The 16,580-nt window shown below is 47.3% G+C and overlaps 1 protein-coding gene across 1 annotated transcript; it reads right to left on the bottom strand.

The window, feature by feature from the left end:
- On the bottom strand, positions 1–11,116 carry LOC131838721 (keratin, type II cytoskeletal 73). The gene is made up of 9 exons (XM_059185263.1): positions 10,670–11,116; positions 8,904–9,118; positions 8,034–8,094; positions 7,298–7,393; positions 6,340–6,504; positions 3,881–4,006; positions 3,269–3,489; positions 1,037–1,071; positions 1–257 (listed from the first exon to the last, which is right to left on the bottom strand). The coding sequence occupies exons 1-9, from the start codon at positions 11,114–11,116 to the stop codon at positions 1–3; spliced, it is 1,623 nt and encodes a 540-aa protein (XP_059041246.1).
- Between the last annotated feature and the right edge of the window lie 5,464 nt (positions 11,117–16,580).

The raw sequence follows: 16,580 nt of genomic DNA, 5'->3' as shown, positions 1-16,580 counted from the left end.
TTATCTTGTGGTCTTCTTGGCAGGGGAGCTCAGAGCCGAGGTCTTCCCCTGGGGTTCCTTGAACTCGCTTACACTCCCCAGCCTGGTTTTGGCCTCCCCGCGAGGGCTGCAGTTCCCACTGCCAGTGACACAGCCCCCCGGCAGCATGCCATAGCCCCCTGAGACAGAGCTGGGCCGGTAACCGTAGCTTCCAGTGCCGCTGAAACCAAAGCCGGCCCCAGCACCTGTGGTCCCCGCCGTGGTGCTGCTGATGACCGCTGTGGGGAGGCAGAGAGGAGTGATAAGTGTATGTCCCCAAAGAGGCCTGACCCCAAGTCCCCTCCAGTCTCCCAACTGCATCTAGCATAGATGTCTCCCTCTTAAGCAAACAATTCATATCAACTGTGGACTCTAATGACATGCTCAATGCCTGAGTGGCTCAAGCTCTGGAAAAAATAGCCCAGATCCCAGATCCCAAATCGGGCACCTTCTCATTCTTTGGACCAACAGGAATAGCAAGAGCTTCCCCCCAAAGCTTCACATAAGCCAATAGGTCTTGCATTTAACTTCAGAATACATTCTAAATTTTTTTCAAAGAAATTCCTAATTGCCCAAGTTAGGGAAGATTTTGCCGGCCTGTTTTAGAAGGAGACCAGGCTAAAAGCTACAGAGTCAGCATTAACACAGGTGGTGCAACCCCGTGTCTGTGCACCGGTCTCCACTCTCAATGAGGAGGTAGACTCGGGAAGCTCACAGCTTCTGTCATGTAGGAAAGCCCGTGTGGGAAGGCAGAAGAAGGCAGGCTGGGAATTTCATCCCAGCACAGATGAGATTTCTGGGGAAGCGGTCCTGTGAAATATCGGAATATGATGGGAAGGGGGCAGTGGGAGATCCATAGAGGAAGAGACAGCAGGTCTCAGCAAGTAAGGCGATGGTGACCATGGTGATCTACCAGGCAGAGCCCAGGCTGTTCCATGGGGGCCTGGCAGTAGGTACCTGCTTACTTCTTATTCAGTGATGGGCTACAAATATTCCCTCAGAGGTGTGAAATACTCACAGATGCTCACAGAGTTGGTGTATTCTCCAGACATCCTGTGCAGAGAGAAAAGTGTAGGTGAATCTCCAGTGTGTGGAATCCGAGCTCCCCACACCACAGCTTGAAGTCAGCAGGCAGCCTAGCCCAGCCTCCAGCAGCCCCTCCAGCCAGCCAGCTGGCCTCGGTGTACCTGCAGTCTCTGTGACCCCCACCCAGAAGGCTACTCTTCCCACCAGAGATGTGCCAACATGCAAACCTGTGGCCCCCCTTGGAGTCCCTCCTCTGTGCTTCTCTTTATCCCATTTGTTCATTCCTGCAAGGCTAGTGCTGGAATAAATACATGTGTGGAAATACTGGCATCGGAAGTGCCATTAAGTGTCTTTAATCGGACATTAATGTCTGATTTTACGACCCGTAACTTCTCCCCTGTGAGTCTCAGTAATATGGTGATGTTCAGTTAGAACAAGGTTTTCCCACCCTAATGCTTCATATACACTTGTCTGACTGCTGTTTTGAACATGTACTGTTATATATTTAGTGCTTGTCATCGGCTCTGTGTTTTATAACCAAAAAATGCATTTTTCTTAAAAAGAAGTTATATATCACCAGGGTAAATAAAAAGCCAATGCTACCTGACCAAAAAAGGTGAAAAAAACAGTGGTAATAAAAATAAATACAAAGATAAACTCGAAATGGATAAAAGACCTCAACGTGAGATAAGAATCCATCAGAACCCTAGAGGAGAATATAGGCAGTAACCTCTTCAATATCATCCACAGCAACTTCTTTCAAGATATGTCTCCAAAGGCAAAGGAAACAAAAGCGAAGATGAACTTTTGGGACTTCATCAAGATCAAAAGCTTCTGCACAGCAAAGGAAACAGTCAACAAAACAAAGAGGCAACCCACAGAATGGGAGAAGATATTTGCAAATGACAGTACAGACAAAAGGCTGATATCCAGGATCTATAAAGAACTTCTCAAACTCAACACACACAAAACAGACAATCATATAAAAAAAAAATGGGCAGATGATATGAACAAACACTTCTCCAGTGAAGACATACAAATGGCTATCAGACACATGAAAAAATGTTCATCATCACTAGCCATCAAGGAGATTCAAATTAAAACCACATTGAGATACCACCTTACACCAGTTAGAATGGCCAAAATTAACAAGACAGGAAACAACATGTGTTGGAGAGGATGTGAAGAAAGGGGAACCTTCCTACACTGTTGGTGGGAATTCAAGTTGGTGCAGCCACTTTGGAAAACAGTGTGGAGATTCCTCAAGAAATTAAAAATAGAGCTTCCCTATGACCCTGCAACTGCACTACTGAGTATTTACCCCAAAGATACAGATGTAGTGAAAAGAAGGGCCATCTGTACCCCAATGTTTATAGCAGCAATGGCCACGGTCGTCAAACTGTGGAAAGAACCAAGATGCCCTTCAACAGACGAATGGATAAGGACGATGTGGTCCATATACACTATGGAGTATTATGCCTCCATCAGAAAGGATGAATAGCTAACTTTTGTAGCAACATGGACAGGACTGGAAGAGATTATGCTGAGTGAAATAAGTCAAGCAGAGAGAGTCAATTATTATATGGTTTCACTTATTTGTGGAGCATAACAAATAGCATGGAGGACAAGGAGAGATGGAGAGGAGAAGGGAGTTGAGGGAAATTGGAAGGGGAAGTGAATCATGAGAGACTATGGACTCTGAAAAACAATCTGAGGGTTTTGAAGGGATGGGGGGTGGGAGGTTGGGGGAACCAGGTGGTGGGTATTAGAGAGGGTACGTATTGCATGGAGCACTGGGTATGGTGTAAAAACAATGAATACTGTTACGCTGAAAAAAATAAATAAATTTAAAAATATATATAATGAAAAGAAACTAATTTAAAATTTTTTGGCTAGATATTATTGTCTGCCAGAGGCTCTGAACCTGAGATCTACTGTCTCTTTATTAATAGGGATATTTGCAATGGCCAGGACAGTGTTAAAGACACAACAGCAACAGCACCACACTGAGACTTTCTCCCGTCCTACTCTGGAAAGTCATAGGAGAAATGAAAAGGACATCACCATCTCATTCACTGACTGCTGCTGTTTCAAGCTGCTTGGGGTTGACGTGAGAAGTGTCTCCAGGCCCTCCAGCAACTTCTCCCACACTCTGGGAAACTGAGTCGGGAGATTCCAAAAGTTCTTCCACCCCCAACATTCTAAGAGCCCTCCCACCACCCACCTGCACTCCTCGCCCTCCAACAGCTTGCGATAGGTGGCGATCTCCACATCCAGGGCCAGCTTCGTGCTCATGAGCTCCTGGTACTCGCGCAGCATCCGGGCCAGCTCCTCCTTGGCCTGGTGCAGGGCGGCCTCCAGCTCGTCCAGCTTGGCCCGGGCGTCCTTCAGGGCACAGTCGCCCCTCTGCTCGGCATCGGCGATGGCCGTCTCCAGGTTGGCACACTGAGGGTCAGGAGGTAGTATTTTCCCATGAATTCTAGGGCTCTCTGGGCCTCCCCTGACCCCTCACCCAAATGAGCTGACTGTGGTCAGACCTTCCTCTATCTGACCCCACTTCCTAAAGCAAAGCCACATTCATGGTGAAGAAGTCCTGCCAACGTGGGTCAGAGAGGATTGTTACTCTCTGCTAGCAGGCTTTCTGAAAAGACCCTTCCAATTGTTCCAGACTCAGATGGGAGGTTAAGTGTTGGGGATGAGACCAGGGGGTCCATCTGAGAAACCAGGTTCTGAGATGGAGAACCAAGAGCAGGAGAGAGGCCCAGTGCAGTTACGTGTGATAAGCAGTTCACTCCTCCCTTGGGAGATAAGCCAGGACCCGCCAAAGCCCCTTCACCTGCTTCTTCACACTCTCAATCTCCGAGCGCAGTCTTTGGATAAGTCGAGTCAGTTCAGAGATCTCATTCTTGGTGTGTTTGAGGTCATCCCCATGCCGGCCGGCCACTAGCTGAAGCTCCTGGAACTAGGAGGACAGGGAGCAAAGTAGAGACCTCAACTCAGGGCCTGGCTGAGCTCAGCCTGGCAGACTGTGCTTTTGTCTTCAGGGTGTGAGGAGTGGATGGGGGACCTCAATCTCACCAGGCCTACCAACAGCCTCTCACTCAACCATCCACTCATTGAATATATGTTTGCCTTAAGCACAGTCACCTCACTGATGGTTAGATTTGGCCATAAGAACTCTTGAAAGCCTCTACTCTCTGCACTGCAACTTTAAAACACTCAACTCCAACTATGATGCTCCTCTACACACAGCCCTTCAAAGTCAAGGTCAAATTTAAACTATGAGCACGGCATCAAGGTGTTCTCAGGTTTGTCATCCACCAGTCTCTCCAGACTCCTTTCTCATTGCTCTTGCCCTTCATCTACTTGTCTGTACACCTGTGCCAACAGTTCCATGTTCCCTAAATGTCCCCTGTGCTCTCAAGTCTCTGAGTCTTTGCATGAGCCACTACTTCCACCTGGAAAACCCTTTCTCATCCATTTTCATCTTCTCCTTAGCTATTTCCAACTCAGCCAGGGCAGAGTCACTTCTTCCAGGAGGCCTTCCTTGATTTCCCAGTTGGGTGTCCTTCTATTTCCATAACTCCTGGCACTCCAGTCCATAGATCTTACCACACTGTACTACAAGCACAACTTTCTGTGTTTTCCCTGTCAAATTTAGCATGACTGGATGGCAGGGACCTGTTTTCTCTGTGACTTCTTCCTCTTCGTAGCTCAGCTGGGTCCCAGGCTACTGGAAGTCTTTCCGGTCATGAGGAAAAATTCAGAACTCTGGTGGCTGTGCACTGTTTCTCTCTGCTCCTGGTACTTGGCCTTGGGGGTTGTCATATCTGACCCTAACAAGGTCCTAGGTTCAGGATTCCTCTTAAAGGTTCCAGGTCCCCTACAAGGCAGGGGGGATTCTCACTATGATCCTATGTTTTATCTTTGGTGCTAATCTTGGGATGATAAACACTGGGGCAAAACAAGTGGTCTTTTCCTGCTTTTCTGCAATACTGTGTGAGCAGGATGGCTCCCCCTACACACCGACAGAGAGGGAGGCACTAACTTCCCCAGTTCAAAGCAGTATCCTTTTGAAGCCAACAGGTGAGCATCCTTCTCTGTTCCGCTCCTAGCCTACCCCAAATCCTCACTATAAACACTTCTTACCAGAGTCATGTCCTGATCTTTTGTCCAAACACTGTGGAATTAGCAATCAGTCATCTAGATTTAATCCAGTTCCATCACTTACCAGCTAAGTGAGCTTGGCAGGTTACTGACACCACATGAACCCTGGTTTCTTCATTTTGAGAGGGAAACAATAATAGTAAGACCTCATAATTCTGTTGTTAGAACTACACTAATGAAACTCTGGTCCTTAAATGCTTACCCGCAAATGAAGAAGTGCCAGTGTCACTTGCTATTTGGTAACCCCAAATAGCAAGTGACCCAAAAATCATGTCTGTGCAGACCTACCTGACTCCTCTGGAAGGAACCTGGGGTTAGGCACTGACCACTGAAAATCCAGAATGGCTGGGCCACATGGCCACATGGCCATCCCAGACACTGGCTTACAGCAGTCACATGAAGGGATGTGGGGAACTAGAGTCTTGAGTTTGAACTTTTATCAAGTATTAAAGTTGTGGTTGCCTGGGCCTTGAAAGCCTCCCTTCCTCTCAGCCCTGCTGGCCACATCCTTCTGTCCTTACAGTGTCAAGGAGGCAGGGGGAGGGACAAGATAAGTCCTCAAGTGTGTGAATCTCCCCTGAGAAGGAACTCGATAAGCAGCATGGAACAATTAGGAAGCTGTCATCTTGATCTGAGAAACCAAATTATCTAAAGAATTATTTCCCCACCCACAACCCATTAGAGGAGTTAAGATCTAAGGGACTCATACTCCCCCTTTATCCTTTCAGTTGGACTTGAATGAAAGGTAGGAATTACCTGATCTCAGATCACACTCAAGAGACCCCCTAATTTATTGTAATTAATGAGGGAGTTGAGATGCTAACTACCTATGTTTTGCTCCCTCTCAGACTCAGTTCAAAACCCTCTGCCTCCAGGAAGTCAGTCCTGACCTGCCCCACCTGGTCCCCTAACCTTTGTCTGCTCAACATCCCGGACTCTGTCTGTGCCACATTCATTTGCGCTTGGCTGTAGATGTCTTCCCATGGCTGTCCCAGTCTAAGTAGATCAGTCTAAGAGCTTCATCTTCTCCGCCTTTTGGGTTCCCCCCAGCACCCAGGACAGTTCTGTGCTCCCAGCAAATGTGTGGGAGATGGTGGGCCATGGACTCCAGGGAGGTGTGCAGCCCACCTTGGTCTGGTACAGTGCCTCAGCCTCAGCCTTGCTCTTCAGGGCAATCTCCTCATACTGAGCACGGACCTCAGCAATGATGCTGTCCAGGTCTAGGTTCCGGTTATTGTCCATGGACAGGATGACAGATGTGTCGCTGATGTGGGACTGTATCTGAGCAATCTCCTACATGGGAAAGAAGGAAATATGAAATGCCTTTTGTGTGCAGAGGAAGGTGCCAAGGTGATAGCCCTTTCCTAGCAGGAGATCTCTTAGGCCCTCCTAAATAGATGCAAGATACATTCCACCAAACCCCCCATTGATGTCTCAATACCACATCTGAAAACTGTTGAATGAGTTTGAAGCATCTCAGGAAGAAAGAAAACAGCCTATATGTTTGTCATTTGAGACAAGTCAGGAGTATAGGAAATAGTGGGGAGACAACCTGGCCACAACACAAGAGACATTAAGGACACAGAAGCCCATATATGCTTGGCCAACAGGTTTGGGCTTGAAGCCAGATGGTCAGAGGCAGTAGAAAGGGTGTGAAGACTCCCTACCTCTGTCTCTGGAGATTCCTTCTCAAGACCCAGGGAGACACCCAAGGTTAAGGGAGAAGACAGGCAGAAATGAGACTATCCTTGCAAAAACCAGTGGGAACCCTGTACGGACCCATGGCTTCCTGAAGGAAATGAGACTAGGACATCTGGAGGCCAGGCTAGGACTGATGGCACACATCATTTGGGAGCACTGAGATAGAAGTCATGCTTTCCTTTGGTCAACATGGCCCCCGGCATCCAAATGCTGGAGATCCCCTGGGCTCTTAAAGTTACTAAGGAATGAATAACCAACCACTCATTCATTCACATATCCATCCTTTCAGAAGACACAGCTGGGAATAGGACTGGGTGGAGCATTACACCTTCACACAGGCATTTGAAGACAGATCTGGGGGTAGGACTGGGGGATGGAAACTTACCCCTTCATACAGGCATTTGAAGAACTTGATTTCTCCATCCAGAGCATCCACCTTGGCCTGCAGTTCCACCTTGCTCATGTAAGCTGCATCCACATCCTAAAGGAATCCAGAGATGCCCTGACATTGCCATTCTCGAAGCCCAGACAAGGCTCTCCCAGGAACTGGCATCTGAGCACCAACACTGAGATTAGCAAGCTGCCCTCAGGGAATGGAGTCAAGACCCAGAAGGCAGGAACAGGACTTCCACCTAAGACTCACTGCAAGTCTCTGGAACTCCTCTGTGCCCCGTCCAAAATGGAAACTTGTTATTGCTCTATTTCTCAAAGAGAGGGTTTATGAGAGAGTGCTCTCTCCCACGCAGGGGTCATTCAGCAGTCAGAGCCCAGGACAGCCACGGTGCTTTGCCAGAGACAGGCAGAGTTGGAAGGTAAACCTCAGCTCTTCTCAAAGCATGTCCTGTTTCCCAAGCCAAAGTGGATACAACCTGGGCATTGACTATCCACATCTGGGCTCCTGCCCACTCACACCAAATATAAAAAGCAGACAAGCTGATATATTCTAGGTTAACATCAAAGGGTCCCAAGATGTCCCAAGCAGTACATCCCTCCATCCTCCTCTGGCTCTTCTGTTTGAGGTCATTCTACAAGGAGCACAGACCTCAGCCTCACCTCTGTTATCTCCCCTGCCCTCCATACTCCACCGCCTAGGTTACGACAAATATGCACCCCCTCCTCACCTTCTTGAGCACCACAAATTCATTCTCGGCAGTTGTGCGCTTGTTAATTTCCTCCTCGTACCTTCAGGAAAAGCATTGTGGTGAGCAAGGCAGGGTGCGTGTGTGTCCTCATCATGAAAGCAGAAAACTAGTTGCCCACACTATGTCCCATATAGCAGGTATTGTTCTATATCTTTGCAAACCTGTCCAACTCATTAGGACTTCTTAGCTGGTGCTACAGACAGGGTTTTCAAGCAATTCCCTCCCAGGCCAGGGACCAGATAATTTGGGGTCTGGATTTCCCCTGATACCTGGAGAGTAAGTAGGTCCTTCCTCTTCCCATTAAATTTCCAAATCACAAGAACATCCTGGTGTCTCTTTTAGCTGTGATTCCTATGTCACTCCAGCTGCCTGCAACCCCTGTTAATAACTTCACCCCATCTCAAAGCATGAGTCTTAAGGAAGCCAGAACTATCCCCTGGAACAGGAAGAGGGAACATGGCCCAAATGTCCACAACTTGAAAGAGATTAGAGGAACTTCAACTCCCTGCCCTGCTGGGTTGAGGCAGTGGGAGGTGGTTCTTGGAACTTGGGAACCCACTGAGCAAGCTTAGGAGCTGGGAGGCTCTCTCCAGTGGGGAGCAGGAGGGAGCATGCCAAGGAGATGACCACTTGCCATGAAGTCCTCTCACTGCCTGAGAGGCCGACTCTCCACTCTCCAGATTGCCCAGCCACCTAGAGACGGCCTCATCTTGCCTGGATAGGGGAACTCAGGATGGGCCACTCTCATCCAAGCTCCGTGACCCTGAGGTCAGTGGCAAGTGTCCCAGTGCCTGCTGGGAAAGCCCAGCTCTGGCAGGCCAGTCAGCCTAGGTGCAGGGTCCCACTCACCTCCTCTTGTAGTCCTCCACCACATCCCGCATGCTCCTCAACTCCGAGTCCAGCCGCACCCTGTCCCCGGACAGCGTCTCCAGCTGCTTCCGCAGGTTGCTGATGTAGCCCTCGAGGATGGGCTCCAGGTTGTTCTTGCAGTTGTTCAGGTCCAGCTGCTGCAGCAGCTCCCACTTGGTCTCCAGCACCTGGTTCTGCTGCTCCAGGAACCGCACCTGGGACCCAAATCAACAGGTACTCGTTCAGTAGGGAGGCTGTGTGGGTTCCTTTCCTGGACAGTGGCTGTGCTGTCCTGTGCTACATTAGCTTAAAGGGTAACCCTCAGCCCTTAGGAAATATCCCTCACAGCCCTCCCCGACCCAGGGCCATTTGTTTGACCAAGGTTCCCTTTCTAGGGACAGCTCTATGAGCAGGCAGGACCGCATCTTCATTTCCTGCTACTCAGAGCTGTCTCCTCTGCATCTGTCTAAAATCCGCCTGGACCAGTATCCACGGGCAGTCCAGGCCACCTCTCTAAGGCAAATCCTTAGACACATAAGCTGGCCTGTCCTGGCCTTCACACTCTTGAACACCCCTACTCAGGGCCTGGTGGTCTGGCCTGTGCTTTGTCTTCTCTTCGTCTCCTCCATCATAGTATCTCCCAGCCCAGTCAGAGGCAGGTACTCAGTTGACGGAGGGTCTTGGGCCTTCCTATACTGCTTTCATGTCCAACTCTCTGATCTCAGAGCATTTCTCCAGGGAAAGAACCAGCATTCTCAAGTTGTAGCCTGCAAAGGCCATACAATTCCCTTGCTCAAAATGCCCTGGTGGTTTTCTATCATCTGCAGGACCGAATCCAAATTCCTCCCTGTGCTCTTCACAATGTGCCCACCCCTTCCTTCTCCTCCTTCACCATTCACCTGACTCTCACAAAGCCAAATTCTCCTCATGCTCCTGACAAGCCTACCATGCTATGTGGGGTGGCTCCCTCTCCCTAGGCTTCCTTTCCCCACCTCCAACCAGTGAACTCTTATTCATGCTCTGCCACCCTACTCACTGTCACCCCACTGAGCTTCCCCTGCTCCCCTGTGCTCAGGAAGTCTCTGTTTCCCATGGCCTTGTTACCCCGTTGATCCTCAGGGGTTCTCAAGCTCAAGTGGGCATTAGCATCACCTGGGGGCTCCTGGTCTCACTGGAGAGCTCATGATTCAGTAGGTATGAGACAAGGCCTGAGAATGTGCATTCTACACGTGCCCAGGCAATCCTAATGCTGCTGGTTTGGGGAGCACTTTACAGGACCACAGCTCTAGTACATCACTGATCCCCATCTGCCTCACCTTGTACACTGGGAATATTATAAGCTATGAGTCTGTCTTTCAACCAGAATCTGGTTGGTCTGGGAGCTGGTCTGGGTCTCATGAGAGGAGAAACTGAGTCCCATGGCTTTATAGATATCTTAGGCTGCCATGGAGTTCTCCATTGTCCAGCTTCCTAGTTTCTTAAACTGTTACTCTCCAACTTTCAACTTTGAGGCCACTTCTCCTGCCTCCTGGAAACCTTCCCAAATCAAACTCCTTGTCTCCTCCTGCCCCTCTGACCAATCCCTACCACCACCAGCCCCTCAGCACTGATTTCAGGTTTGTCCAGTTCTTCCCTGCTCTGTCCTCACCGTGTCTGCATCCTGGGGAGTGTCCTGCCTTCCTCTCCTTCAGACAGGGAGCCCCTGAGGGCAGTGAAAGTAGAGGAAGGAAGGGGTTCTATGCTTGGCTTGCTCCAAAAAGTCCCACCTTGTCGATGAAGGAGGCAAATTTATTGTTCAGAGCCTTGATCTGCTCCCGCTCCTGGGTGCGCACTTTCTGGATCTCCGGGTCCAGCTCCACGTTGAGGGGGGCCAGGAGGTTCTTGTTGATGGTGACCTGGTGGATGCCCCCTGGAGGGCACACAGATGGACACACGGGTCCCAGGGCCACACTGCCAAACATGCTGCCAGCAAAGCCACTGGCCCGGCCTCGACCAAACCCATAGCCTCCTGCCCGCCCACTGCCACTGGCCATATTGAGGGAGATGCTCCGGGTTCCCCCCAGGCTGTAGAGGCTCCGGCTTCCAAAGCCCCCACTGAATCCTTTGCCCCCTGCCCGGTAGGAGGATGAGCTGCCCCCTGAGAGCACTGCTGAGCAGCCACTGAAGCCCCCTTTGGTAGCAACTCCCGACTTGTAGGTGAATTGGCGGTTCATGCTGAGAAGGCCAGAGAGATGGAATAAGGTGCTAATCCTTAGCTGAGATGCAATTCGCCAGCCTACAATCTCGGGCTCCCCATTTATAGGGCTCAGGAGGAAGCCACTGCCCTAATTTGTGGGTTTAGTTTGCCTGGGAGCAAAAAATCATTTTCTCCCAGGAAAATCAGAGACACCAGGTAAATAACTTGAAAACCCCCAAAGTGCTGGGCTTGCAAGGCTTGCTCATATAATTTGAGTCTTATCTAATTAACATGGGATAATTGGCCTGACCAAATTATCCCTAGAAAGATCTTGGTTGAGAGGTTTGTCACAGCCTCAATTGCCCTTCCTCAGGGAAGGGGGGGAGGGGGGAGGCTGGATTGCAGGGGTGCAGAGGAAGACCTTTAATTGATAGCCTCACCTGTGAGAGATCTCACAACTCTACCAGGATCAGATCAGGGACCCTGACTGAACTGCTTTTATGTGGTTACGAAAAGACTCTGTGGCCTGGCTTCCCAGGGCTCTTGGAGACGGGAATCCAGGGCCTCTGCTGTGGACTTCCAGGCAAGTCTTCTGCTTCCCTGTGAAGCCAGACTGCCCTGCACACACCAGCTTCTTTGTTCCCGTGCTCTCCCACCACCCCACACTTGACCTTGAAATAATAGCATTGCCACCATTCACGATGGCTGACAGTAGTACAGCACTTTACAGCATTAAAATAGCTCCTTGAGTACTGAAGCTCGCTTGATCCACTCAGTCAGCCTGGGTGGCATATGATAATCCACATTTCACAAATGGGAAAACAGAGACTCAGTTAGTTGAGGACAGCAAACATTTATTAGCCCTTTTTTTTTAATTAGCTTATTAGCCCATTTTTTTGGTATGAATCCCAGAGGATGCAAAAAACCAGCAAAACATAGGCCCCAGCTTTGAGGTTCTCTGGGCTGGCCTTCTGACCCTACATACAGACTGTGAAGGCTGTATTTGTCCATCTATCCACCCACCTGTCCACTGACCTACCCATTTCTTCATCCATCCTTCACTTAACAGTCTTCTGTTAAGAGTTGACTCTGTCCCAGGTACTGTGTTAGGATCTGGGGTCATAAATTAATAAGACAGAAGCCTAGCTCACAATCTAGGAGGGAGAACAGACACTTGAATTTTATTAGAGTCTTGGCAACACCAAAGTATTTGACCCAAGTATTTCACAGTTCTCAAATCCCAAATATATACATAGTATATAATATCCTTCATAAAAATGCAATTATTTCACCAGAGTGCTTGAATGAAGTTTGCCAATCCCACTTTTCTATTTCTGTCCAGAAATTATTCCCCTATTCTGTATCGGGTAATATAATACACCAGTATTTTGCCTCTACTGTAGAACCAAGCAACTGCCAAATTATTAAGAAGAATCATTTCCTTAGATGGTCTCAATTTTGCTACCACCAGCAACAGCACTTAGCAATCTTTCCCATTTTTTTTCACTGGGCACAAAGGTTTTAGCCCTTTTTAATTTCTTCATAGGATGATGAAGACCAACAATGCTGTGCTGTGATGAGGATATAGAGTGTTCCAGCCAGAATTGCTCCATAATTGACTCCTTTCAGCACACCAGTATCAAAGCAGACATGATTCAGACCCATGTCTCGGCAAAACTACAAACTGCTGTCACAGGCCTTGAGATCACTCCCTAAGGGCTGACAGCCAGTGGTCACACTGCGAACATCAACTCTGCAGTGCGGTTGTGTGAATACTAATGCCCAACCAGCCCCCGTTCTACATAGCCTTCACTACCCATCTCCCACCCTGGCCTTTCTTCTTTGTGAACCTGCCATATGGGTACCCAGGGAAATTTCTCTGGTCTGCATCTCAATCCAACTTTCTTCTCTGGCCAGCCTGCTCTAAGTGTACCTATTTTTTGCTCTAATTCAATGTTTCCTTGTGTATTCCAGGTTTGGGCTAATCTTCCCCAATAGCCAGAAAGGTTCCTAAGGATAAGACCCACCCTTATCCTCCCTGTTCACTGTCCAGAACCACAGGAGAGATGGACTCTCAGGAAATCATGGAGGGACATGTCCCTTGAAATCATTCCCTCTAAGGACAAGACCCTTGGCATCTGTCTTTAAGAATTCCATTTTGTGGTCCTCTTATAGTTAACATCTTTAAGAATTCCACTATGTGGTCCTCTTATAGTTCACATCCTGACACTGCTATTGCCAGGGGAAACCCAATGCCAGCTGAATCCTTATCTGATCTTCACCCAGTTGCTAAGTCACCTCCGTCTCCCATAGAAGGCCAGTGCTGCCATTAGCCTTTGCTCAGGCCTCTAAGCAGGCATCTCTGATGGGTTCAGGACACAAGAGCAGGAAATCAACCTCACATCTTCCCCAGAGGCAATAAAATCATGTTGTAAAAGGATATTTAGTATTTTCTGTCCAGGAAAATGGAGTGGACATACTTTCCCCTTCTTCTGACACCGCTTTAGCAGAAGAAATAGCATGAACACTATTCTTCTATTTACTACAACTAAGAACCCAGGAATTATGTATAAAACAAACATAAGAAGATTCTGAAAGGGAGAGAAAAAAAGTCACACTGGATAGGGATCTTGGGAGCCAAGAAACGACTTGGTAGTGAGTTTCTTGGGTTTCTTATTTGTTTCATATATCCCAGACTTGGAGCAAAAGAAAGCAATAGCCTGGAAGGGTACAGATTTTCCAGAAGCCTTACAGAAGTCTAAGCTTTTTAGCTAAATATCCAGGAATGGGAAAGCCTAGAAAGGAAAAGGTATAGAAAGCAACTACTCTACTCTAGCCAAGCACTACAAAAAGCACTGAGGTCCCATCCCCACCTACTCAAGTAAAAGTTGAGAAGGAGGGCTAGACTCACCAGACTATAATGAGGCACCCTGGGTGATGCCATGGAAGGCCAAGGCAGAAGCTGGGACTTCCATCCCCCACCAGGCAATTGTCCCAGATCCATCCAACATGGTGGACACCATGGGGAGCTCTGACTGCCAGCTCTTACTGGCAGTAATAGGGTGGTACCCAGTTCTTTGCCCTGCTGGAGCAATGTCAGAAGAAGACAGATAAAACAGAAGACATAAAAAAGATCCAGGGTCTTATAACATAATACCCCAAATGTCCAGGTTTTGATCAAAAATCACTTATCATATCAAGAACAAGGAATATCTCAAACTGAATGAAAAAAAAGACAATAGATACTAACACTAAGATGACAAAGATGTTAGAATTATCTGATGAATATTTTAAAAAGATTTTATTTATTTATTTATTTATTTATTTAAGGGAGAGAATGAGAGAGAGAGAGCATGAGCAGGGGGAGGGGAAGAGGCAGGGAGAGAGAGAAGCAGACTTCCTACTGAGCAGGGAGCCTGACACGGGGCTCAATCCCAGGACTCTGGGATCATGACCTGAGCTAAAGGCAGATGCTGAACTGACAACCACCCGAGAATCCTATGATGAATATTTTGAAGCAGTCATCATAAAAATGCTTTGGTAGCAATTAAGAGCATGTAAAGCAGATGGAAAAATAGAAATCTCAAAAAATAAATAAAAGGGCGCCCGGGTGGCTCAGTGGGTTGAGCCGCTGCCTTCCGCTCAGGTCATGAATTCGGGGTCCTGGGATCGACTCCTGCATCGGGCTCTCTGCTCAGCAGGGAGCCTGCTTCATCCTCTCTCTCTCTCTGCCTGCCTCTCTGCCTACTTGTGATCTCTCTCTGTCAAATAAATAAAATCTTTTAAAAGTAAATAAATAAATAAATAAATAAAATATCAAAAACCAAGTGGAAGTTTAAAAATTGATAAATACAATAATCAAAGTTAAAAAAAAAAAAACTCAAAGGATGAGGTTAATAGCAGAAGAAAGGGGCCAGATAAAAGACTCTGAATTAGGAGCACCTAGGTGGCTCAAAGGGTTGAGCCTCTGCCTTTGGCTCAGTCATGATCTCTGGGTCCTGGAATAGAGCCCCACATCAGGCTCTCTGCTCAGTGGGGAGCCTGCTTCCCCCTCTCTCTCTGCCTGCCTCTCTGCCTACTTGTGATCTCTCTCTCTCTCTCTCTGTCAAATAAATAAAATCTTTAAAAAAAAAAAAAGACTCTGAACTATAAGATAGAACAACAGAAATTACCCAGCCTGAGCAGCAAAGAGAAAAATAGATAAGAAAAAGAAAGAAAGAAAGAAGAAAGAGAAGGAGGGAGAGAGAAAAGGAGGGAGGAGGGAGTAAAGAAGAAGGGGGAGGAGGAGGGATTGAGGAAAGGAAGGGAAGGAGAGAGGAAAGAAAGGAAGGTAGAAGAGAAAGGAAGGAAGGAAGAAAGAAAGAGAGAGAGAGAGAGAAAAGAAAAGAAAAAAAGGGAAAGACAAGACCAGACCAGACCTGAGCATCAGGGACCTGTGAGACTATAACAAAAGAGCTTGTATTCATGTTATTAAAGTTTCTTGAGAGAAGAAAGAGGACTGACTGAAAAAGTACTCAAAGAAATAAGAACTGAAAATTCCCCAAAAAACATAAATCTAAAGATTCAAGAAGCAGACAAATGTAAAGAGAATAAATCCCAAAAAATCCACACTGAGATAGAGCCTAGTCAGAATTCTGAATATTATGAATTAAAATTGTGAAAACAGCAAAAGAGAAACAATACCCTACCTATAAAGGAAAGTATTTCAAAGGAAAGCCAAAGTCTCATCAGAAACCACAGAAGTTAGAATGGACTGGCACAGTATTTCTCAAGTGATTGAAAACAAAAAACTGTCAACAGCGAAAATATCCTTCTGGAATGAAGGGGAAACCCTAACACAGATGAATGAAAACTAGAAGGATTTGTTGCCAGCAGACCTACCCTAAAAGAATGGCAAGAAGAAGTTCTCTAAACAGAAAGTATATGATAAAAGAAGTAATCTTGAAACATTGGGAAGAAGGAAAGAACATGATGATAAAAAAATATGGGTATTGGGAGAAGGGGGTGGGATTATGGACATTGGGGAGGGTATGTGCTTTGGTGAGTGCTGTGAAGTGTGTAAACCTGGTGATTCACAGACCTGTACCCCTGGGGATAAAAATATATGTTTATAAAAAATAAAAAATTTTTAAAAAATGGGTAAATTCAATAGACTTTCCCTCTCCTCCTGAATTTTCTAAATGATATTTAATTGTTCAAACAAAAACTATAACACTGGGTGGTTCTAAATGTATCTAGAGGAAATATTTAAGAAATTATATCATGAAGGAGGGGGGTAAAGGGATGTAGAGTTAGGGTTTCTTCACTTGCACTAGTCAAATGGTGACAGCAGTAAACCGTTGTGAGCTCTGTATGTGTCATACCCCCTGCAACCACTAAAAATAGTATACAAAGACACTATAAATATATCAAAATAGGCTCTTAAAAATGTTCAAGCAGGGCGCCTGGGTGGCTCAGTGGGTTAAGCCGCTGCCTTCAGCTCAGGTCATGATCTCAGGGTC

The sequence above is a fragment of the Mustela lutreola genome, chromosome 8 (genome assembly GCF_030435805.1).
Source record: "Mustela lutreola isolate mMusLut2 chromosome 8, mMusLut2.pri, whole genome shotgun sequence".
Lineage (NCBI taxonomy): Eukaryota > Metazoa > Chordata > Mammalia > Carnivora > Mustelidae > Mustela > Mustela lutreola.
Note: the sequence above shows the minus strand (reverse complement) of the source record. Positions and strands in the feature narration are given on the sequence as shown.

Bases quoted from the DNA above. Each gene is read 5' to 3' on its own strand.
- LOC131838721 (XM_059185263.1), bottom strand. From the start codon at position 11,116: ATGAACCGCCAATTCACCTACAAGTCGGGAGTTGCTACCAAAGGGGGC. The intron at 9,119-10,669 runs GTGGGACTTTTT...TTTGGGTCCCAG, and splicing joins TTGCCTCCTTCATCGACAAG to GTGCGGTTCCTGGAGCAGCA. The intron at 258-1,036 runs GTGAGTATTTCA...GCCTCCCCACAG, and splicing joins CACCAACTCTGTGAGCATCT to CGGTCATCAGCAGCACCACG.